Here is a 24,562-nt window from a genome sequence, read left to right on the forward strand (position 1 = left end):
CGTGGGTAGGCATGCAGAGCTGAGAATCTGTTGTGGGAGTGACACATGGCCAATCAAGCTTTAAGTGATCAATTTGAAGCTGTATTGACAGTGAATAATGTGTAATGGTTGAAATACCTCTGTGCCCCGTGTTATGAAAGGACTCCAATCGTTTCTGACAGCCTGTCTATAACGCCCCCTGCGGTTTCATCAGCCTGTGTTTGAGGGTGGAAGAATGCGTGTGTACGAGACTATGAATCTAAAATGTTGAGTGTGAATGGTGCCTTATCATAAAGAGCTAACATGTCATGAATATCATAAAGAGAAGAAGAATTCCCCACGACACACGCACACTCACACACACACACACACACACTCACACATAAAGCCCAGGTGCAAATACATTCCATAAAGCACAAATGCACACATTTATTGGACTTCTCTACTGCAAAAAAATGTATTCTTATATTCCTTGATGCGTACTGAACTGTCATTGGACACCATGTTGAAAGGTAATTGAATAAAGTCAAAACAGGGCAACAGGTTTAAATAACAAAAAAGTGAAATGCACAATGAGACAATGCATCTTGCATTATGACTAGTTTTACTAAAGGCATACATTAAACACAATAAGACACTAGTGGTCAGTCCAAGATAACTCTTGCAAGACTCATCTGCATAGCTGTACTAGAGCAGGCCTCAGAGCAGCCAAAGTACAGGCAAGTCCAAGATGGAGCTGCTTAAAGAGTTCCAGATTTGGAGAAGAACTAGAGAGAGAGGAACGGGGTTTAGAAAGACAGAGAAGCGAAAACAACTTGAGAAGACAGCCTTTCCTCCCCCTCGGCCAGCTGCTACACACCCAGTCCTCCTCTCACCAGCGTACCACTTGGCTACCGTAGTCCTCGGTGGTCCCTACCGCCTCGTCCTCCTCAAGCCTCCTGCGCTGCGAGGCGGCGGCTGTGTGCTGCCGCTTCCTCGCCAGCCTCCGCCTCAGCCTCTCCTCCAGGTGCTGTCTCTGGCGGCTGTACTGGTAGCGCCGCAGGAAGAGCTCTTTGGCATACTCGTACAGCTCCACGTCCAGCGCGTTGAGGCCCTCGATGCGACGCCGCAACTCCCCTTCCCCGACGCCCACGGTGGACGCCCGCGTGCTGTTGAGCTGCGTGAAGGCCTGGATGAAGCGCAGGCCAAACGTCCGCTCGAACAGGAACTGCGTCTTGCGCTGGAACTCTGTCAGGCCGTAGAAGGCCATGTTCCGGAGGTTGGCCTTGGCACTGGCCAGCAGGACGCGGCCACGCTCCTGCTCGCTCATGGAGGACAGGTTGTAGCAGCCCACCAGGCTGAGGTCGGCCAGCATGCGCACCTGCCGGTTGTTGGCCAGGTTGGAGGGGCAGTCCATGAACCCGTTCAGGGTGACGCCCGTCCAGTCATCACCGTGGTAACAGGCAGGCAGCTCGTCTTCGGTGGGTGAGCGGCCATCGCACATGTGGAGGGCGGTCTTCCAGGTGGCCCCACGCTGCACGTGCTTCCACTCGCTCAGGTAGCGGGAGACCGGATCCCTCAACATGGTGATGTAGTAGAAGTTCCTGCAGAAGCAGGAAGAGATAGAGGGACACAATGAGATGTGACACCACATGGGGACTATGTTGTGCATGAGCGCTGGGTCATTTGATTGTTGTTGTTAGTGAGCAAAGCATTCAACCAGCTGGAGGATTTCCGAAACATTTTGGTCAAAGTCTAACTAAAGTCTAATCAAAGTGTCACTTCTAGAATTTTGTTGTTGTTGTTGTGCATCCATCTTGATTCTGCGGTCAGAGCTCACTGTAGCGAACTATTATGGTCTATTCATTCTCCTACTTTCACTTGAGCAGAAAGAAACTCTCCTGCTATGCTAAGGATACAGTACAATGACCAGGCATCCATTTAAGAGAGTAAGGTTTTCCGGGCCATTACAGACTTTTCCTGACTCTTACTTATTAATTTACATTTACATTTAGTCATTTAGCAGACGCTCTTATCCAGAGCGACTTGCAGTAAGTACAGGGCAATTTCCCCAAATTCTGTAGTGGACTACAGAAGACTACAGAAGCAGGGAATCGAACTTGCAAACTTCAGATTACTAGCCCGACTCCCTCACCGCTCAGCCATCTGACTCCCTTTAGTGTACAAAATAACAGGGTGCCAAATGTTGGCTGTGCTAAAGTGTGTTATTTAGTCTCAATTTTCTACACAGCAGGGTTAAGCATTAGGACTAAGTATACTGTAGGATAGTTACAGGCAGCCATTATTTTTATGTCAAGACCAGAAAGACTACAGAAGTAGGTCATTACAATATGTCAGTGTATTCCTATTCTACCAGAGGTCAGCACAATTAGGTCATCATTATTTAGTACAGAATCCCAAAACACTGACACAACATGTCCTGATGGATATCCATAGTGCACTCTGTAAATAAAATCAAACCACTTTGGCACTGTGTGAAGGAGCCTTCGGACCCACACTGACAGAGATGCAGACGTTGAGATACCAGGAAGTGGAGCTGTTTGGTCTCCCTCATCTGCACGGCTAACCACAAGACAGTCTGATCGATATCTCTCTATGCATGGCTATTCATTCATTGTGACCTATTGACATAAAGCACGAAATGTCAGACACTTAGGTTACTTGTCTGGATCAAATATAGTGAAAGAGTGATTGTGAAGGTCAAGGTTGATCGCCAACAGTTGATCCCCAAAAATATCAATATCAATCAGTATCAAAAAGATGACATTAAACAACATCCCACCTTTATTCTCTCTAGGCTGGAAAAAGATGAGGTCAAATTGAATTATGCTATCAACCCCTTGGCACAGGCACAAAAAACACTACTCAAAGTTGACCAGCAGAGGGGAATGTGCAAGGGTTACCAAATTCTACAGTAAAACATAGAAAGACAAACCAACCATATCTTTGGAAATGCTACCCTCCAAACAAAAATTACAGTTATATGAATATCCTCCACTATCCAACTGGCCGTTGCTCCATGGTCATTTAGATCCTAACATTAACCACTTGAATGAGAAAAAAACATATCTCTATTTAGACTTGTTACACTCAGTTATATTAAAACGACAATTAAATTTGATTACTTAATGGAACTGATTTTAACCCTATATTGAGAAAGGAATCATGTTTGACGAATCGTTCCTGCACAAACTCTACAGGGTTCCACAGAGAAACTATCATGAGAAGAGTCTGTAATACAGGGTTCCACAGAGAGACTATCATGGGAAGGGTCTGTAATACAGGGTTCCACAGAGAGACTATCATGGGAAGGGTCTGTAATACAGGGTTCCACAGAGAGACTATCATGGGAAGGGTCTGTAATACAGGGTTCCACAGAGAGACTATCATGGGCAGAGTCTGTAATATAGGGTTCCACAGAGAGACTATCATCGGCAGAGTCTGTATATGAGCAGAGCTTGTTTTGTTCTAACAGATCATTCCCCCAAAGGACTTCAATCCACACTGGGATTTAAAAAATATATATTTTCTTTCAGTAAGCATACAATGGGAAACGATAATAAAAGGAAACTCAAATGAACTTGGAAATTAGAATAACAAACAGCATGTAAAAAAAATATCTTATTCAACTATAGTATATTCACAATGCATCGATATTAGCAACATCTCTGACATGGTCAGCTAAAAGTTAACTTTTTCACTACCGGAGCAGTCGCCATAATCCACTAATAATATAAGAGTCTGTCTGTCATCCATGACTGATTGTTTGGTCCGATCCTGAAACACTTTGGCCACTCTAGGCAGACACACCGCTACATGAGGGGATATCTAGAGGAACCATATCAGATGGCTGTTTAAAGGAGCAATGGAGCAAATAGATTGAATCCTGATACCGGCGTTGGTGTTCTACATTTCACTAGATGCATATGATTACTCAAATTCCAATGAAGGGAAGAAAAAAAAGGAAGAAATAACATTCCTTGGCCTACATGTTATTATATATACTGTATATATTTTAGATATAAGTTATTCTTCCAGAATCTCTAATGCGTACTGTCAGAAATCTATTTTAAAAAGTTGGGTTAGAATGGTAAACACCCTCCACGCAGACAAATTGTCTGTTTTGTGTGCAGACGGCTGATCTTGTTGACCTGTATTGGAGACTTGGGAAGAAGCAGATACTAAATAACTGCATAACTCATTGTGACAATGTTCATTCTAATGACCCATTAGAGTAAAACCATACCATTTGTTTGTTTCTTATCAACACGGCCCTGCAAAAGCCAAATCTCTGTCAGATAACCTTGCAGTTAATGCCAAGTTGCAAACTCAATTCAACACATCCCCCTGATCCTCAGGTCACCTTAATCTTCACCACAAACAGATCCTCATTGATTTCCCAGGATGGCAGGGTGAACTTGACGCTTCTCTCTGTCTGCCTGCTCTGTGCCCTCAATGAGCTCAGGCCCTAACGAGGAGGAAATAAGGTGCAAGGGATCAATATCAGCACACTTCTCATCCAGGACTATCAAGGACGGCAGGCTTCCAGAGATGCCCATTCCTGGAAGCTGTGTGTTAACTGGTTTGTGAGAACACAGCTCCTTTCAGGTAGGCTTAGTGGTAACCATTACACCAGAATATGGAGCAGACACCTGCCCTGGATAGTCACTCACAAACACCCTACAGCAGGATCACCATTCAACCAAGGGTAAAGAGCTTCCTCCATCTTTCTGAAAGTTTAAACGTCAAAGTTCATAAAGGATTGTCGACTCTGGCATCCCTGCCTTTACGATCCTTTACCACTATGCAAGTGGAAGATAGAGGATGCGAGTAAGTCCACTTCACACCAGAACAACTCAAGAGTGTTGATGGGTGTCGAGACAGCCCCACACAGGAAGTACAAATCCAATTCAAAGGTGTAATAGCAGCAACGTCAACGCGGCAGCATTGCGTTACATTCTGTACATCTATAACCCCACACTGCCACCAAACACACACAAACAAACACACATAAACAGCTTCACATTCCCACATCCACCTCTCCCACACAATGGCCAACCTTATTCAGTTGACCAGCCACCAACCCTGACACCCAATAGATGTCCTGACACCTCACTGGAGTGTTGCTCGTCGAGCTCCCTGCAAAACATCTGAAGGGTGTTTGTAAACACACTTTATTTGTCACACCCAAAGAGGGGGGTGTCTGCCTTCTTTTCCTGTCCTTCTCCAGACAGGGGGCCATCTTGAAACTATGTGTCCTTAAACAGTGCTGGAAGTCTCAGAGTGTAAGTGCTGAGTGAGTGATAACCCAACAATGATGGATAACAGTACAGAATTAGAGAGAGTATCACAGTTGCACAGGTCATATCAGGATATGTGTAAGCAAATTACAACATCAGACCCTAGCAGAAGTAAATCCCAACTTCCCAGTTTGGGACATTACTGTAAAAGGACTCTAAACTACAGTAAGCAAATGTTTTCTATATTGTCTCATATGGAACAAAGATATTGTTGTTAACATCCTTTCCCCTCAATATATATATCATGGTGTAAGCCTTGATATTGGTAATATGAACGATCAGATGGAATGGTTTGGACTAGCAGTGTGGAGTCTGAGCCAGGCCATGTGGAGATGGGGGGGAATCCTGCCAGCTTGCCCCCCACCCCCCTGGAGGCCCACCTAATGATGTCTCACTGCACCACAGGGTAGGAAAGGGAGGGTGAGAGAGAGAAATAAAAAGAGAGAGAGAGGGAGAGAATATTAAGAGACAGACTGATAAAAGAAAGGTAGTGAGACAGACAGACAGACAGACAGATGGAATAAACTAACAAACCTGTAATAACCACTCAGGTTCTTTCCTTTTCATATCCAATCATGAATTGTCTTCTCTAAGGATGCTATAATCCATGATTATGATTCTGACATGGGAGGTACTGTAATATTTGTTTGACACAATGATTGATGTTTTACAACAGAAGGGAATAACGTACCCTTCTACTGTAGATACAGGGGTGTCTTAACAACCCTTTCCTGGCTGTCATAGAGTAATGGTGGCTTGCATATTTAATCTATTCATATTTTTGACTCATCTATCACTGCCTCATCAAGGGAGCTAGGCCAGTCAGGGCATGCACACACTAATACCCAAGTATTTACACACAGCTAAATGCTCTCGCTAACACACTCACTAACATACATGCAATGGGCATTCACAGTGAACTATTTTCTAGTCCCAAAGCCCACAGGAGAGAACAGACAGGGCATGTTACACAATCCGGCACAACGATCCGTTTCTGATGCAGTGGGAGACAGAAGGGGGGGGGGGGGGGCAGCGCTGTGCTGTGGTCTCCACTGGTCTCAGATCTGAAATGCTATTTTTGGAGGGCGAGGAAAAAGCCCCAGGGATGCTGGTGTGGAGACAAGAGAAAAATGAGAATTTTACGGGTAGATTTGATGAGGTGTGTGAGCATGTCCATGATTATGAAAAGAGAAAATAGACGTTCGGAGCAACTGCAAATGATACTACTACTAAAACTGTTGTCACTTTATTTCTTTAGTAAGTTCTTTAGTTCTTTTTGACACCTTTGGAACTTTTCATCATCACATGTTTATTATCATAAAAACACTGTAATACAGGGGGTGAAATATTGACATTTCTGATGCAAAGAAATCAGAAAAAACATAAAGGAAAAATAAGTTTGATTTCCATCCATCCATATCAGATCCCCAGGCATAGTTACATGTCTCATCTGCCAATCTGGATATCCTACATAATCTCCCTCCCCAGATAATAAACTTGTCTTTGGGCATTCCTAATCTCCCTTAAGGATGGTGTGGGGTTTATCCAGATCCTCTCAAAATACCTCACCAGAACGCCAGACAGATGTATGCATGCTCTGATTTCCACAACAGGGTATTTTCACAATACTGTCTGTCTGTAGGTAAGTATTATGGGATGAATAGTTGTGTGTATAATAACATTTTATACAAGAATCCCATCAGTCGCAATAGTCTGTTTAAAGGGAGCATTACAGAGTCTGCATCATAAACGCTGTCCACTCCATTTAGTGAACACCCTCTGACAGAGTGACCTTTCGGGGGTCTCTCTCTCTCCCTCTCTTTTCGCGAATCAACTGCTAAAACCATGCCCTGGGCTCCATTTTCACCTAAATCATGTGTTAAAAGGCAAGCAACTGTTGGAACCAACAACCCCCATGCACCGGTCACATCTTCTAGATTGTACCCTCAACAAACCCTGAACAAATAGCCTGGCCTTAGATAATGATGTTGTATTCAGAACTTACAAAGTAGTTCTCTTTACACTGTAGCTGACTCTGTGCATCCATGATGTAGCCTATGGAACATGGAGGAATCTAGAACGAGCTACTCACACCTCATATAGAGGCATCTGCTGCGGAGCAGTGGTCCGCCAACATTTAAATCTATTTCCTGTATCCATCAGCCTCCATCATCAACGCCTTAGTTTTTATTTTAGCGCCCCCCCACCCCCCTTCTGCCCCATCCTATCCCCCTGTCCCCCCCCCCCCCCCAGACTTCTGACATTCATGGTGATGTTATACACTCTATAGGACCCTAAAGCACCACTCCCAGGTTTCTCTACTGTGTTGAGAATGTCAGTTGAGTTTGTAAATGTGGGTAGGGGTAGGCTTACACCATGTCTGTGCCAACCACTGAATTGAGGAGTGTGATTTTAATTTCAATAACATCTACGTATCTGTGGAGAAGGGGAGGGGGGGTGTATTCTTTTCAATGAAATCCTTCTCTATTGTCTCTACATGGGTTTGGGATTTAACTCTTACTTAAGATACTGACATAGCCAAATGTGGAGCCAGATTAATGTCTGAAATTTGCCACCAGATGTATTTTTACCCACACTGTGAGCTTTGGACCTCTGTGAAATGTGGCGGAAGATGAAGATGACCTAAGTCCTAGTGAGTCTTCTGGCCTGTATTTAACAATTTGATAATATATGATTGCAAAAAGGAATTTCACTACAGATTAAAACCGTATAGGCTGAATAATGGATTTCAGTCATCTGAAAAAGTTGCATGCCATAGACCATTGCAAACAGATGGACAAGGCTGAAGGATTGTGTGTTGGACTATGTCCAGTAACAGCTGGATCATTCTGAGTCAATGTAGGGAAAAATGTCTAGTCTCTAATAGTGTCTCATTCTTAAACATCACTCTTAACATTGGCTTTCGTGTATTCATTATGCATTAAACCAGTGGCTTGCCAAGCTGCCCTGACTACATGAACTCTAATAAGATTGACCATTGACCCCTAGCCTGTGTTTTCTTGTCTCTTTGGTCAAATAAAGAGATCTCTACTAAGGTCACACACTGTTCCTCCCCAGTGTTCTTCAGAGACCGTGCTAGGGTGGCCTGCTTATAACTACTGAGGCGGTTCTAAAAGAGGCTGGAACACACAGAACGTGTGAACAGCGTGCGGGCTACAACGGACCAACTGACCCATTATTCAGCTGATAATGGACTGTGTTCTTGCATGGCGCATGGGTAACCATGGTAGTGGCAGGAAAAAGGGGAGCTCTGTATAACACCAGGCCCAGTCAGTTCACTGTATGTTTCTTTGAAGCTGCAGGGTTGGTGATTAAGGATGTTAATCATCAACGATGTGTCCAATGCACATCGTGTTTCCAAAGCTCTCCCAGGCATGGTCTGGCTAGAAATTCCATGCCTTCGCAGAGTATGGCACTAGACCTGGGGAATAGGGAGGGCCTTCAGGAGGATAGTGAAGGTAGCTAGGGGCAACAGCAGTCAGATGGTGACTGGGTCTCGACAAGGTCCAGGACAGACACCTGCATGTTGGCATACATGTGCAGGCCTTGTTTTCGCTTAAACTCAGTACCAGAAAACTCAGAAGCTCCTCCGCAAATAGTTATTCCTATGTATTTCTAGTGTTCTGTCAGTGACAGAGATTGAAGTAACACAGTCTCAGTGAAACAGTTAGTGAGAAGTGAGTTGGTGATTAATTCTTTTGTGTTTTTATCCACTATATTCTTTATTGCGCCACTCAGGCAAAAACGGCCTAGTTACACAATATTGTGCTTCAATACTAAAACAATTTAAGAGCCTTATAGATTTGTGAGAAAGGAACTGCAGTTATATGGAAATATTGATGTACTTTCGTCATCAATGATCAGCGATGAAACATTTTGGGATTATGCATTCCCAGAAATACGCTTTCACCTAATATCCTCGTGAAGCATCCACCCCAAAGCTTTAAGGAGGGATCAAGACCCCACAAACAAACAAATGCAGTGTACACTTAGTCTCTTCCTTAGCAGGAAAGCGGCGAGATTACATATTATGGTATACTGTTTTACACAGCGCGCACGCGCATTTACGCAGGCACAAACACACAGCCTCTATAATTATGGTGAGAGATGAAAATCTGAAATAATTCTGACACCTCACCGTCGATTCCTTTGGACATTCTTCTTGTCTTTTTTATTCATCACTACTGGCACACAGTTTGTGAGCTCGGTCCAGTCTGCGTGCAACCCACAACTCCAACCCGTTGAGAACCTGGAGAACAGCCACGATTCCTCTTTGCCCGGGCGGTGACATGTGCATTTTTTCTGTTCAGGCATGCAGTCGCATGGTTGCTCGAGTTTAATGTTTTTAACAAGGTGCCGTCCGAAAGTGGTCCCCCCTGTCTTTTGAATGTGTAGAAACACAATAACGTCGTCTCCTTTGATGTTAAAGTCTATGCGGCGTTCAAGGTCTCGGTCAGTGAAATTGAATTTGGACTGGATCTTAGAAAAACCGTCTTTGTCGATCTCTTGGTCCACGAAAATGTATTTCCTTGAATGTTTGCTGAACACATCACTCAACCTTTCCCCGGTGCTGAAGTGACATGAGTTACTACCAGCGGGGCAGATATACTGGTATCCAATCATAACAAAAAGAACCCCCAGAATCGGAATCACCAAGAGTTTGTTCAACTTCTCCTCCATTGTGACTTGAAAAACGAGTCATGCCATTGAAGGGATATAAGTAGTCTGTGTCTTCCTTGTCTATACTATGATGTCTGATTCACGTTTCTTTAGGTTGTTTAGACTAAACTATTTTCATTCAGTGATGTGTTTTTTATGGTGTGTCATTTATATAGTACTAGGCTTACTTACGGATAACCCGCACTTCCAAAAACAGGTGTGAAACTTGACAAACGACGTCCACTGTGGTGCGATGCATATGGTCTCGTTAAAAAGATGCATATTTATTTTGCAAACAAAGTATGCAAATGATGAGATGCTGTTCAAATCCGCTAATGGGTCTTCTCTCAAGGACACTGTCAGATGCCTACAAACTGGCTTTAGAACACTACATAATCTCATAAAGAACGCAGGATGATGCTCCGACTGTTCTCTATGTAAAACACACTGTCCCGATTCAGCGTGCAAGCTCCTAATCTATAATGCCCACCAATCACAAGCTAGACATCACACTAGCTTGTCTTTCCCCTTCTCTTTCGAATTGTCTCTCTCCTTCTTCCCCCACCCCTCCCCTCTCTCTCTCTCTCTCTCTCTCTCTCTCTCTCTCTCCCTCTCTCTTATTCTCCATCTTACTCTTGCTCTTTCTAATTCCCCCCTGTCCTATCTCTTTCTCTCTTTCCGTCAGTTTGATATTGTGAAGAAGAGAGAGGATCATGCTGTTTAAAGTAGCACGACACAAGGTCCTGGGACGCCTTTGTTCTTTCTATGTCATGTAAAGATGAAGGAGCATGATAACAAAGCATTTTAATGTTTTATTGTGGAAAAGATGGATAAAAAAATAAACATATTTGGATGGGTAAATAATCGTATCCATGGCAGCTAGAACACTTCAACCCCTGCTTTCCCAGCTAATCACAAAACACAAAAACATGAACAGATTGAAGCAATTCATAGAATCCGATGTATTACTATGACAATGTTCTGGTAATAAATAACGATCAATGAAGTGGTGACTGGTTCAATGAAGGTACCATGGACACCTTTTCAGAACCATGGACAGGTCAAACAGCACTGGACCTAAAAAATCACTTGGAATATCACGAATGAAATCACATCTACAATTACACCCTGAAATGATTAAATACGGTCATGTTTTAATGAACATCACATGACAACATGCACCTGGTAAGCTTTAATGTCATGCACGTTTCTTAAGCTTTTACAGATTTCAGGCTTTGTGTTTGTTTTCCTGAAACGCCCTCCATCAAAGGCTTTACAGATTCACTTTACAGTTCAATTCAATCCTCTTTTTACAGGGGCTGTACCATCAAATGCCTTCTACCCTGAATCGCAGTATCATAATCTGGCTGCCCAACAGTCAACTCTAAACAAAGATGTAGTCTGCCAATGCCAGACAAGCAAAGAGCTTCTGCAATGCCCTAGAGATGTGTCAAAATGCACCATATTGTGTTACAGAGATGGACAGGACAACCATGAGCTCGATCATTTTACATGGAGGTGCCTGCTGATTTGCAATGCAGGGACCTCTGCTATCATAACATCTGCCTATAAACATTTATTCTGTTCCATGTTTGTACATAGTCACATGATTTCTGTCAAATTCTTTACGCTTTTGCTGTAATTTTTGTACCTACATATCTTAGCCATACTTTAAAATCATAGACATGGGTGTCTGCCCTTTCAGGGTTGAATCTAACCCCATGTTAATGCCAATGCAGCTAAACCACGGCAACATTGAATTTCATGAACACAATTTGGAATTATCCTCAAAAAGTCGCCTTTTCCCTCTGTGGTTGTTTGCAAGGTGATAAAAATGCCTTGTAATGTGCCTGTGTGGTCCTGATCTTTATGGGGCTCCCTCGGGCATGCTGTATGAGGAATAACCCCTCCAGGGTGCTGAGTCAGCACCATACTTCACCTCTGATGTATGGCCTCAACTGCTACCGCAGATTTCACGAAATTAGAATTGGATTTTGGGTCCAGTGTTATGGGGATATGGGCAAACTGACTTTGCTTTTTAACTTACACACAGATAAGACAGACTGGGCCAGAGCATAAAACAGGCCAGAAAAAGAGAGAAAATAGATAAAATGGTGGGAGTTTGTGGATATGGGTGTAAAACACCCTTATTTAATTCATATCTCACATAAAAAGGAATAGCATCTATGCTATGAATTTTTTCTTCCTTTCCGGGCCAGAAATAACAGTGACTCCCTGAAGGTCTGTTGTAGGGAGTCATGGCAGACTGTCTTGGTTTGGTTGCCTGTGATGTTCAGTGGGCTCTGTGAATGTAAAGTCACCACATGGATGAACCCCCTGCCCAGACACATAATAGGAAATCTCCCTCTCTTCCACTTGGCAGTGTATGAAAGCACTTTACCTCCTGCTCCCCATCGATCACAAGTAACAAGCTCTGATTGGTCCATTTACCATTTAGCGTGTGCCAATTATCCACATTGAAAAAGCCAAATTAGGTTTAAATTAACCTAGGTTCCACAGGAAGTATGTTGAGGCCTGTTGAGGTCACACATCAAATTGAGGTAAACGGAGGTATAGGGATGCATCACCTCCACTGTGCCATTACCTTGCCAACAAGCCAAATAGATGGAAGTGATTTCTCTATGCCACATCTGGTGAGGCTGCTGGGGTAAATTATTGTGCCACTGTAAGTCCAGGTGCCAACAAATAATTGTCAGTCGCTGAGCTGTAGCCTACTGTACATTCTGTCTTGTCCATTCAAAGATGAACGTTCAAAGGCATTTCCCAGTAATGTCTCCCTTCCTTGATCTTAAAGATAGTCTTTAGCTATTGAATGAGTGAGAGTGACTATTTTTTACTTTTGATTCTTCAAAAAGTTATGTGCATAATTTTGTGAGTTCCCTTCTAACTCAAAGGACAGCAAACACCATTTGAACCAAAAAATGAAACTTTGCTTTTTTAATGTGTTCACCATATATGTATGGCTAAAGTATGGGCAATAGACTATTACCAGCAATTGAAAAGTTCTGTTGCATCTTTGAATGGTTTATACTGTATCTGTCTTTGAATGTAGATGAACCCTTATCTAAATTAAATCCAAAACTCTATAGTATATCCACCTACTGTATACTGTACCTAAATCATTGTTGTTCCAACACAAAAGTCTTTCTGCAAATGACAATGACAAATGTACAGCTACTTGGGCTAGCTGAGTGTGATGGGTTTGTTTCTTTCTGGAGGTCAAGGACATATTCAATGACTATACCTGGATGTAAAAAATAAGTTAATTTTTTTCCACACCAAAGTTAAAGCCTTTTTTCATTTCTGAAACATCTGTTTCTGCTGTTACAGTTTTTACTACCATTGTTTATCTAAATGCTTGTCTGAGACTGGCAATGTGAATGAATTTATGCAATCATAATTTTCAGCTGTTCAGAACAGTGACAAGCTACTTGGATGGAGGTAAACAAGGTAAATGGTGCCCTTGAATGCAGTTTGAATTGCAGTAAGTCATTATCAACATAAAACACCTTCCCAAGAGGAGACATCGAGAGGCTTCAAAAGGACACGTTATTATTAGAATGCAGTCACATTTCACAGGATAGGAATACTGCACAGAGGAATCTTTGAAAGCTCGTTATTCCAGCAGACTGCTGAGGTAAGTGCATTAGACAACCGTACATCAAAGCCTAGATATATTCAGGCTGCACAAAATTGGATGGAATATGTACACAAATGGATTACTGCCCTGGGGTAAATACGTTGAATCTTGCTTATAGGAACATCCCTTTTGGCAGTACTCCTTCATCAGAGTGACATGGCATGATGATATTCAGAGACAAGAATCAAACCATGGCATTGTGTCCCTTTTAAACCTCTCATGAGTTCTGAGCAATCGATGAAGATCCAACACAATCCTCCTATGCATTGACATGCAGTCATCAGAGCTGTGGCAGGACAGCATAACAAGAACCGCATGCTGTATGTTCAGTGTCACAAACTGGCAAGGTTTCAAATAGGTTGAGCAGGATATTGCTCACTTTTATCCTGAACAATAAATGCGGCATTCACTCTAAATCTTCTCCTTAGAAGACATCTGCAAAGATCTGTGATTCATCTTTATGTGAACTTTTTTAGATTAGCAAAATAGACCCTGATATATTTTAAGGGTAGACCTTGGCTGCCTGTTACTTTATATCAGGAATCCTGCCAGCTAGAAACTTTAAAGACAGACGTCAAGACCTCACATTAAAAGTTCTCAGATTCACACATTTCTGTGGTACTTTACAGATTTCTCATTAGAAACAATAAGTTGTGGGTTGCCTCATTTAGAAGCATCACAGCACAGACAATTATTTTTGATGTTTTCAATGACTGCCCTGTGAGTTGAATTCTCTTGTGAACAGGTGTAATTGGGAGTCAGTCAAAGATGCAACTTACGGTCTATCCCTTTCATTTTGCTGCACACATCAAAGTGATGAAACAACTTAGGGAGAAAGTAATTGATTAGTCTGCACTGAATATCTGTGCCAGACGATTGCTACCCTTTTGCGGGTGAAATATTCATACAGTAGTCTCTTGCTGAGCTAGTTGCTTTGGATGTCAAAGAAGAAAGGCCTCCATGAATAAGTTATATTCTCTGTAAATGTTTAATCTTGCAGACACTAAGACTTGAAGCAAATGAAACGCTGTTTAACAGAAGATGGCTTTCAAAGCAGTACAATGGCTTGTCACAGGTCAACCACAGGTTGACTTCTGTCTGACCCCCAAGCACATGTAGCTTACATGTGCGGCCCTGTACTGTTACAAACGGAACCGGTTTTACATCAAAGGATTGTTATAGCACTAATAGGTTGTTTAAGAAGATTGTTCTTTGTTTTGCGATGTGTCTTTTAAGCCTTGAGAGATGATGTTTGAGTGGTGCAAAACAGCAAAGGCTTTATGTAATCTCCAAAAAACCCAGTACATAAAACAAGAACATAGGACTTTTTGTTCGTATAGCTGTGGAAATTTCAGCTCCCAAACCACTGTCCCACTTGGCATTTAAACATATGCCTGTGATAACATCATCTTTTCTTGAGCTTTTTTCTCCTGGCCTCCAGAGAAACCCTCTGAGCTCCTCTAAATGTCACATTAAGTGCTTCTCTTGTCCTGGTTTGACAGGAATGAGATCCTCTCAGAATTCTGAGTGAACTCGTCTGGAACTTTGCCAAGGTCTTATCAAACCAAAGTAGTGGATATCTTAACCTGACATCTAAAGTTGACCCAGAAGATTACAAAAAATGAGTCAGTCAAAATACTTTGGAAATGCCATATTCTTTTGAATTAAATATTCCTGGGGGACAGCTAGGCATTTACAAAAGTAATTGTTTAGGATAATTAGAAATGTAAGGGGTTAGGTCTCTGGAAGGTCCAGAGGCAGTAATGGCCCATGTGAACATTAGTGTATTGCTGCCACCTTCTGGACTGGAGGGTGATTGGGGCAGTTAGGACTACTTCACACCATGATACTTACTCCCACCACATTTTCCCTACATTTTGATATGATTTATAGAATACTTTATATACTTAATACTTCTAAATTGACTTTACTCATCCATCACATGAACACTAATAATGATTTATCATTAGAAACCAAAATTGTGACCGGTCATTGTCAAAACCATTCTCACATCTCTCTAATTGTTTGTGAACAAAGCAGCAGGTGATAGTGACACATATGTAATCTAACTACATGACAATACCTACTGTAACAAATTTGAAGTTACATAGGCACTGCCATGTATTGTCCTTTAAAAAAAAGGCTGGTGATGATACCTGTTTATCTAAAAAGTACTTTAGCAGTCATCGGAGACTAACACTCACACAGTCAACACGTTTAATCATTCAATGTTTTTATATTTTTAAATTTAGTTTATGTTCTATTGTTTTACTCGATGACTAATATCCACTAGATGGCAGCGTTGTCTCAGTGTTGATGCCAGTTCTCACAGAGCCTGAGATGCTTTATTCTCCCTCTGCTCTTTTCCTTGTCCTGTTCGTGTTTGTGTCTGTCCTTCTGTCATTTTATAGTTGCAAATCATTTAGTTTTTATGTCCTACAATGCCTGCCGCATCAATGTGTTTGTATCTTGCTATCTGTACACCAATTCTTGTACTCGCTGTGAAATGTTTGTACTGTTGATTGTTTTTTCTACAGGTACACTCTTGCAATCTTGTGGGGAGTTTCATGTTGTTCAATTGTAACTTGGTAAACTGCATGCTCTTATGGTTCTTCCCTTTGGCACTTATTTGGTTTTCCAACATGTATGCTTCATGTTTTGGCTGCTCGCAATGTTTGGGGCTATCTCGTTGTTATGATCAGTGACCTATGCTCTTTTGTAAAGCTCTCTCTTGAAAGTCGCTTTGGATAAAAGCGTCTGCTAAATGCATAAATGTAAATGTAGATCTTCAGAATCAGCAACAATGAAAATGCAGATCTATCTGTTCATAACAGTTTCTCCAGACTTCATCTTTACTCGATGCAAAAGTGGCAGTTCAGCTCAGTTCTATCTCCTCCATCTCTTCCGGATTTCTCCACAGAACTTCCCTCCTAGGGCATTAGAGAACCCCCTCATCGGTTGCTGGAGAAAAAAATCTAATCCTCAGACGGTCCTAAATTCCTCCAGATGCATCTTCATCTCCAATCCACCAATTTCTCCTCAAACTGTCCCCCTTAGCTCTTCCAAGCCAGCAGAGAGGTTGCGATTGAGGCAGACGATCAAAATCTCTTTCAAGAGCTCAATTTCCAACCCCCCCAGGAGAATGCTTGGGGCTGAGGATTTCTACAGCCTCACATCTGCCTGAAAGGAGTTAGCCTGTACACTATATGTCTTCTGTTCTTCTGTCTTTCTTGACTTGTCTTTAGAAAGTTTATTAAAGTGTTCTGTATGGAAACTTTATATACAATGCAGTGCCATGTCAATCATTGCCCTCTTAGCCTGTGTACAAAAAGCAAAAAGCCAATATGACCTATATTGTATTCTTTAGTACATTGTGTAAATCCCTTGTCACTACTGGTACAGTATTTAACTAATTAGCTTCCAGATTAATGTAAGGTACAGTAATAATATTTTTCAATCAATGCATGTATTACAATTTGATTTGTTAAACAACTATATAAAAGTTGTGTGCCTTGGCTAAACAGATGGGCTTTTTAGGTGCAAAACAGGGGAGGAGAAGATGAGGTTATCACTGTGTGGGGGGTCTCTTAGGGAAAGAAGAGGCTGGCCAGGAGAGGACCAAGGAGAAGCAGGGCCCTTTCATAAGGGAGACCTTCAAGTTCATCCTTCAGAATCAAAGACATTTTGTGGGATACAATTTGTATCCCTTTCATTTTGATTGCTGTGATTGAGCTTGGCCCAGGTAAATACAATCACCATTATTCTGTACAAAAAGGATCTGATTGTCCCATTTGTTATTCAAAGAAAGCAATTTCTTTTTTGTGTTTGTCCATATAACTGTAATACCTGTGTTGCAAGCTTGATTAATCTTTGAGACATAAAACCAACATGGAACTGACGTTCAGTACAGTATGTGTTTCTTATTGATCATGTAAAATGCATTTTCTCTAGAACATATCTTCAAACAGAGCAGTAGTGCTTTAAGCTAGTCTGTAGTCACTGCAGACTGAAAGAACACTTTTGCAGTGGTGGTTAATTGACCAGAATACATTACACCTCCAAACACCCAATATCTGCCTCTGGCAACAAAAATGTACTGCAACACACTGTGTGTGTGTGTGTGTGTGTGTGTGTGTGTGTGTGTGTGTGTGCGTGTGTGCATGTGTGTGTGTGTCATTCTGTCCCTCTGTTGGTCTGTCTGTCAGTCTGTGTGTGTGTGTGTGTGTGTGTGTGTGTGTGTGTGTGTGTGTGTGTGTGTGTGTGTGTGTGTGTGTGTGTGTGTTCAACATAATCTTTGGCCTGATTCCTGGCTGATAAATACATAATATGTAAGCATACAGCTCCAAACTACAGAAGCAGCAGTCAAGTTTCCCCATAGCATACACCCAGAGGCAACACCATTCCTCTGCATCGCAAGTGGAGCAATCAAAGAGCTGTATCTTTGAAGGTGGTCAGTTAGTCAGGCTTGTGCATACAGATGGATGAGACTTGTCTGCTGCGGTCTTCCCTGAGGCAAACCTCTGGTCAAATAGAAGGCCCCAACCCCCCCACCCCATCCCCCCCACCCCGTCAACCCCACCCCGCCACCCCCACATGTCCCCCCTGTCCCCACAGAACCCCACCTATTAGTCAAACCGAGACCGTCAGTCTCTGTGTTTGACCTCCCAGTCTACACACACAGACAAACACAAGGCAACACTGATAGAAATGTGAACCCTTGCAGACGGACACACACAGGCTGATTGCTAATGGACGGGGTGCTGTGAGGTGAATGTGTGCACAGCTACACTGATACAAAATGATAAGCAGACTTTATAGATCCAGACAGATGACAATGAATCCATGTGAGGTGCACGCTAACAAGCAACAAACACTCACTCCAGCGGATTATAATTTTTAATGACTTTTATTGACCACAATACATGGCATGACAAATATGTGTCCTGATATGTCTAATAGGTCTCATAATTACATTTAAATAATTTGGGGGGGATGTGGGCACAATCTTGCAAGGTGAAAAGAACATACTGTAGCATTTCATAAGAATATACCACATGTGGAAAGATGTGATAGGAATAGTTTCTCCCACAATCTCACATTTTGAGAATTCAGACTCAGGACTTGATAGATTGCTTTATGCAAGTGGATCAGTATCGTAATGACAGCAAATCTGTTACCTAGGAGGGATGGGAGGGTGTTACATGGTCAGGTGATTTTACCACAATCCCAAAAGTGTTCCCCCTAGTTATTACATTTCAAGAGCTAAACAGCCTATTGTCCTATTAACAAGACATAATCCAAATATCAGGATTTGTCCTACCAAGTGTGGTAATTGTAATCTATTATAATTATATTTGGTTGCTTTTAATAACCAACACTAGAGATATAACAACACTACGTTTGGGAAACTGGAGACACAATGAAGACCATGCAGGGAATACGGTACCTTGGGTTCCAATCCTTGCCCTCTTGGACTGGGCTCTGTGACAGCCATAGAAAAATGAAATGTTCTTAGTTTGGCCCTTCAACAGACATAACATACATTGGATTTGTCCAATGATCGTTGAGAGGGAGTATGTAGGCTGGCCTATGGTGGTCTGAGCAGCTGGGCTATCTGGGATAGCAGCGATAAAGGATTTAACTGCTCTGAGGTAGCCTCCACACTGAGATCAAACCCCGTCAAACACCTCCATAGACATTTTCTGAGCCCAGAAAATGCCTGCTCTGGAGATAGAGATCAGAATGAATTGGCACTTGAAGGGTAATTCAAGAATCAAAAATGTAATTATGCTATAAAATAGTTATAGTTGATAGGTGGGTTGTTGAGTGGTCATGGTACAGATGGTCACACCCTCTCAATTAACCAGGGAGTCAGGTGGCTGAGCGGTGAGGGAGTCGGGCTAGTAATCTGAAGGTTGCCAGTTCGATTCCCTGCTGTGTCAATTGACGTTGTGTCCTTGGGCAAGGCACTTCACCCTACTTGCCTCGGGGGAATGTCCCTGTACTTACTGTAAGTGCTCTGGATAAGAGCGTCTGCTAAATGACTAAATGTAAATGTAAACCATACATAAACAAACACACACAAATGCACACACAAACACACGCAAATGTTAAGTCACGGTGTGTGATTTGACATCTGGGAATAGTTCCTGCCACTCATCATCCACAATTTGGCATTTCACAAATAGTATTGATTAATTTAATCTTAGCATTTCAGGCAGCATGACAGCTGGGTGCACAGAGCTGCAACTCCATTGATCTCCAGCCTATTAAACCCTCTTGTGAGCATAATCGTTTTTGTGAGACCTTTTACAGCCGATTAATCAATACTTCAGTTTCAACACAAGGCAGAGGAGATGTCATATTGGAGCAGGCGCATCTTACACCTGCATAGCGTTCCCAGTTGCATAACAACAACTTCTCTCCATGTTTATGAGGAGAATAATTTAAGAGGAAATCGGAATATACGAAGGGGTGAATGTCAGGTCAAATATACTAATGTATATCAATCCAAATTATTTCCGCATATTTGTAACCAACTTAAATCACTTTGCTTTGTTGTTATGGTAAAAACTGTGACTGGAAATCCATTCCTTTAATGTCAGAACTGTCGAGAGGTTTTTAAATGTCATTCAGTCCAAATCCTTATGATTAAGATTAAATAATGTTATTTGGTAACCTTATATGCATTTTTATTCATAACGATTTGTTAATTCATAACTTCCTTATCAACATATGTTGTCCATAAATTCAAGGTACATTAAAAGACTAGGGTGAATGTAAATTTAATTACATCTTTACCTTCAAAACCGTACACAAAATATAGATTTTAGGGACTCACTAACTTAAAACTGTAAATTCAGAACGAAAGCTGGTTGATAAGCCATCGCAATAAAATGTGCCTTCGACATAATTTTATTTTGTCTCATTTCTTTTGACAAAATGAATTGATTCAGCTTGCACATTAATGTTCACAAATCAGAACATAAGTTCAGACAACAAACTTCAAGCATTTATAACATGACAGTAAGCAGTTCAGAGAAGAGCAGTTGGTAGAGCTTGTCAACTATTTAATGTTTTCCAATAAATAAATATATTCTAACTTAAAATAGAGCAAATCATTTCGGATTGCATTGGGTTATTGTATTCTCTTTTGCGAAAGCTTACATTTGGTCCTAACAATGACATTTTAACGAAATAAAGAAACAACAGGATTTTAGGTATATAAGTAACAGGCTACACGTCCAATGTACAGCATGTAAATACCAAAGTGGTCTTTAAGGACATACAGTTACAGGCCAGTATAAATCACATCACATTTGGGCCCATGCAGATATAATGCAAGACTTTTACAAGTCAAATAATATTGATCTACATTGACCTTTCGCATAGGCTAATACATCAACTAGGCTAATTTTGATAAAACAGAGAGGGAGCAGATAGGAAAATAAAAAGTACGATGCTGGTTTAAAAAAAGGTAATATACAATATATACATATTATGATTGACAATTTTTTAGTTTTTATGTACAACGTAGTGTAAAGGTCCGCATGGTTTTTAAAAGGGCAAAGTATCGAGGAATAGCTTGTCTATGATAGCGGGTGGAGGGACCAAGTCTTCCAGCTTCAAGTAGAAAATCCGTTGCAAACCCTGAGTACACAGCGTGCGAAGCTCAGGTAGTTTTTCCAACAGTTTTGATAAACGATGTGGTTGACAAAGATCTGCATCGTTTATATTTAGTTGGTCCTTCAAGCACTTCACTATCTTACTTTGAAGTTCTTCCACTCTCCTCGGTTCCTTTAATCCATGTCTCTCTGTGGCAACAACAGGTGCAATGCTTTTAAACACTTGAGGAAACACTGTAATCACAAGTAAGTAGGCCTCCATTTACTATCGCACACCTACCTGTCACGATGGCCAAAGCGGCTATACAAGAGAAAGTTGGAACGTCTATTTTCATGTCTTGCAGATTAGAAGAGAACTCCATGATGGTATCAACCCACTCTCCAAAGCCTCGCCTGCACTGGAACCGGTGCAAAACAAGTCCATTGCAAAATATTAGCTTTCCGTCCTTTGGGTCGGACCTGCAATTAACAACAGACCATGATTGTGGTTGGGGACGTAAACGTTCTTGAATTAAATAAGTCTGGTGACTTTTACGCATAGCTAACTTGCATGAAGTCTACACGCTACCTGTATGCCAGACGCAGGACGAAGAGCTCCAAGAACGCAGATTCGAAGAGAAGATCTTGATCCTGTTTTGTTAGCTCGATAAACCCTGGTATATTTTGCGCCCAACCACGAATGATATCCATGGCGTTGGTCAAGACGTCATAGAACTGCTGTATGTGCTGCACGTCGTCTCCGGCTGGGCCGTCGGGGTTAACTTGAAACTATGTATTAGAAGGTACATTCAGAGTTGAGAAATTGTAGTTTAAACTGTTCAGTAATTTAAATAACTGAAATCATTTCGATCAATGTGTGGACATTTCGGTTTTCTATAATTATTTCTGGATAGCTTGATAGAGTACGTGAGCTTATACTTACGTTGGAGTAGTCGAGTCGTGACAGAGAGGGGTTGGACTCCACATGGGCACTCACGAGCGCATTTAGGATGCTGACAGGTGGAGACGAATCCGGTGGACGTTTGGAAGGTAACCGACCTCGTCGACCCTTCAAATTCGCCGTCCTAACCACTGCATTCCATAGCATACAGGAAATACAGTTGAAAATGTTTTGTCATTTAACATTTGGGTGCAATGTATTTAAAGGACAGGTCTTCCATGCATAAACATTCCAGAAAGTGAACCAATTGCAAATGTAACTTTTTTTACCCTCCTTCACCATTCCCACAACAAGGCACTTTTGGAAGCGGCAATATTGACATCTATTTCTCCTTCGTTTGTCCACAGGGCAGTTTTTACCAGCTAAGCAAACGTATTTGGCGTTTTTCTGGACCGTGCGCTGTAAAGACATAGAAGAGGACGGTATACTAACTGCATACAAGATGTGTATATTAACATGCATTAGCAAAAAATTGACAGAGGCTTCAACTGAACTCTGACTCCTCTGGACTCTATGCAAATGTTATAAATTCTAACTGCGGATCAAGCAGAGTAAATATAGTTCCGTGTCCACTCATAACTTGGTGCTCTTTTAGGTGAAAAGAGAAGATTAATTATTTAGCGTCAGACACCTTGACCTGTCTACAGGTAGATAGTACTTAGCTTCCTGACACTACATAAACAATATAACCTATAAGTTCCTTATAGATCAGCCTAAGGCTCGACAATAGAATATTTTCCATATAATTATACCAATATTTCAAATTCATCACTTCATTTCAATTTGAGTAAATCCTGAATGCCTATAACAGACCAGCTAAAGGCTGTTCACAAAAATAGGGCAAATGTAATTTCGAATATATTCCTGATTGCATATATCATGGGCCCACTCTAATACTGTGACATGCTGCTCCAATGACATACATATCAAAGTTTTACTGCCGTTTCCTCCCAGAAGCGTACCTTAAAGAATCCCTTGCAGCCTTCACAGGTGCGCACGCCGTAGTGTTGGCATGCAGCATTATCTCCACACACCGCGCACAATCCATCATTACTGGGGGATCCCCGACTCGGCGGCGAAGGAACCTGATTATCCATAAAGTGGTGTCCGTGACCAAGTTGGAGTGAAGGAAACACTACGCCGTGTTGTTTCCGTAGCCCGCTGGCTCCAAAGATACCCTGACTCTCCAGTAAATGATGCGCGCACGGTGTATCCACGTGGAGAGCACCGTCAAATCTCATTTGACAAGTAGACGAGGAGTGGCCAGGTTGGGGTTGCTTTAAAGAAAACAAGGAGAATCTGGATAGAGCGTTTTTGCATTGGTCCATTCTGTGTGCCACGGTCAAATAATCCTGATGGAAGCTGCACCGGTGTCCCGAGTCATCCCATAGGCCGGCATGGCTGGCTGGACTTTGAAAATGAGTTGTGGTCGGTGTCTGTGGCGACGGTGACTTGTAGTATGCAGATCCAGGGGAAGTGAGCACTTCGTTGGACTGATGTAGTTGATGATGGGCTGGATGGTGGTATCCATGCACAGGGACATCCTCAACTTTGACGTAAGCCTGTTCTCCCGGAACGGACATTTGAAACAAACACGGCGACTTGACGTCGTAGCTGGAATTATAACTGTCCATCACAGCGCCGAAATTCGGAAGAGAGGTGGTGGCTGCGATTTCAGTATTAGTGAGGTCCATGCTGAATTTGACAAACTCCGGCGTCAAGAAGTCGCAGCTGTGTTCCTCGGCGGAGTGGATGCTTGAGCTCTGGGAAGCTGGGCTGGCTCCTTGAGGGGATGAGCCGCACTGAGCCTGAACGCAAGGCATTGTTTCTAATAAGAGAGGAAGATAACGTGCCCTTATGAATCGATTTGTGTCTTGGCATAATCCAACAAAATACAGACGAATATATAAATGAAGATCATGATCATTTGTTGAAACAAGTCCAGATGACACATTTAAAAAAACTTAAATACGCGTACATTGTCAGCAATATTCTCTGCACTCTTACCTTAAAATCAAATTACTTCTGGTTAGGTATGTCAGGAGTGATGCTCTAAATCCCCACTTGAATCTCCCTATAAATCATATAATGTAATTATCGACAGTCAGAAAGTAGATATTTACATACAATTTACTGGACAACTTGAGTGTCAATTATGTAGGCTACTGTAAGGTATATCTGTGCAAACAATCTAAATTAAATGTGACTGATAGCTATTTGTATGGCGACTACACATAGGCTACCATATTCCAAGTAAAACAATCAATAACGTACCTTACAGTGTACTCCGTAAAAGCATAATAAAAAATATATGGAGGAGAAACACCTTCCATGTACGCAATAGCCTACTATCCAGGAAAGCGATTTAGGAAAGGAC

The 24,562-nt window shown here is 41.9% G+C and overlaps 2 protein-coding genes across 2 annotated transcripts; both read right to left on the bottom strand.

Moving 5' to 3' along the window:
• Positions 1-632: 632 nt before the first annotated feature.
• LOC136966243 (heparan-sulfate 6-O-sulfotransferase 3-B-like) lies at positions 633-10,133 on the bottom strand. Its single transcript, XM_067260706.1, has 2 exons — positions 9,439-10,133; positions 633-1,562 (listed from the first exon to the last, which is right to left on the bottom strand). The coding sequence occupies exons 1-2, from the start codon at positions 9,978-9,980 to the stop codon at positions 851-853; spliced, it is 1,254 nt and encodes a 417-aa protein (XP_067116807.1). The 5' UTR covers positions 9,981-10,133; the 3' UTR covers positions 633-850.
• Positions 10,134-20,421: 10,288 nt separating this feature from the next.
• LOC136965911 (nuclear receptor subfamily 4 group A member 2-like) lies at positions 20,422-24,562 on the bottom strand. Its single transcript, XM_067260213.1, has 8 exons — positions 24,460-24,562; positions 24,193-24,259; positions 23,148-24,013; positions 22,455-22,584; positions 22,168-22,316; positions 21,814-22,013; positions 21,526-21,704; positions 20,422-21,434 (listed from the first exon to the last, which is right to left on the bottom strand). Exons 3-8 carry the CDS (start codon positions 24,006-24,008, stop codon positions 21,178-21,180), a joined length of 1,776 nt encoding a protein of 591 aa, XP_067116314.1. The 5' UTR covers positions 24,009-24,013; positions 24,193-24,259; positions 24,460-24,562; the 3' UTR covers positions 20,422-21,177.

This window comes from Osmerus mordax, chromosome 22 (assembly GCF_038355195.1).
Source record: "Osmerus mordax isolate fOsmMor3 chromosome 22, fOsmMor3.pri, whole genome shotgun sequence".
Classification (NCBI taxonomy): domain Eukaryota; kingdom Metazoa; phylum Chordata; class Actinopteri; order Osmeriformes; family Osmeridae; genus Osmerus; species Osmerus mordax.

What these genes read in the sequence shown, in the direction of transcription:
- LOC136966243 (XM_067260706.1), bottom strand. Translation starts at nt 9,980, where the DNA reads ATGGAGGAGAAGTTGAACAAACTCTTGGTGATTCCGATTCTGGGGGTT. An exon ending in AATGTCCAAAGGAATCGACG is followed by an intron (nt 1,563 to 9,438) that starts GTGAGGTGTCAG and finishes CTGCTTCTGCAG; the next exon opens with GAACTTCTACTACATCACCA.
- LOC136965911 (XM_067260213.1), bottom strand. Translation starts at nt 24,008, where the DNA reads ATGCCTTGCGTTCAGGCTCAGTGCGGCTCATCCCCTCAAGGAGCCAGC. An exon ending in CACGACTCGACTACTCCAAC is followed by an intron (nt 22,014 to 22,167) that starts GTAAGTATAAGC and finishes TCTAATACATAG; the next exon opens with TTTCAAGTTAACCCCGACGG. An exon ending in CGCTTTGGCCATCGTGACAG is followed by an intron (nt 21,435 to 21,525) that starts GTAGGTGTGCGA and finishes TTGTTGCCACAG; the next exon opens with AGAGACATGGATTAAAGGAA.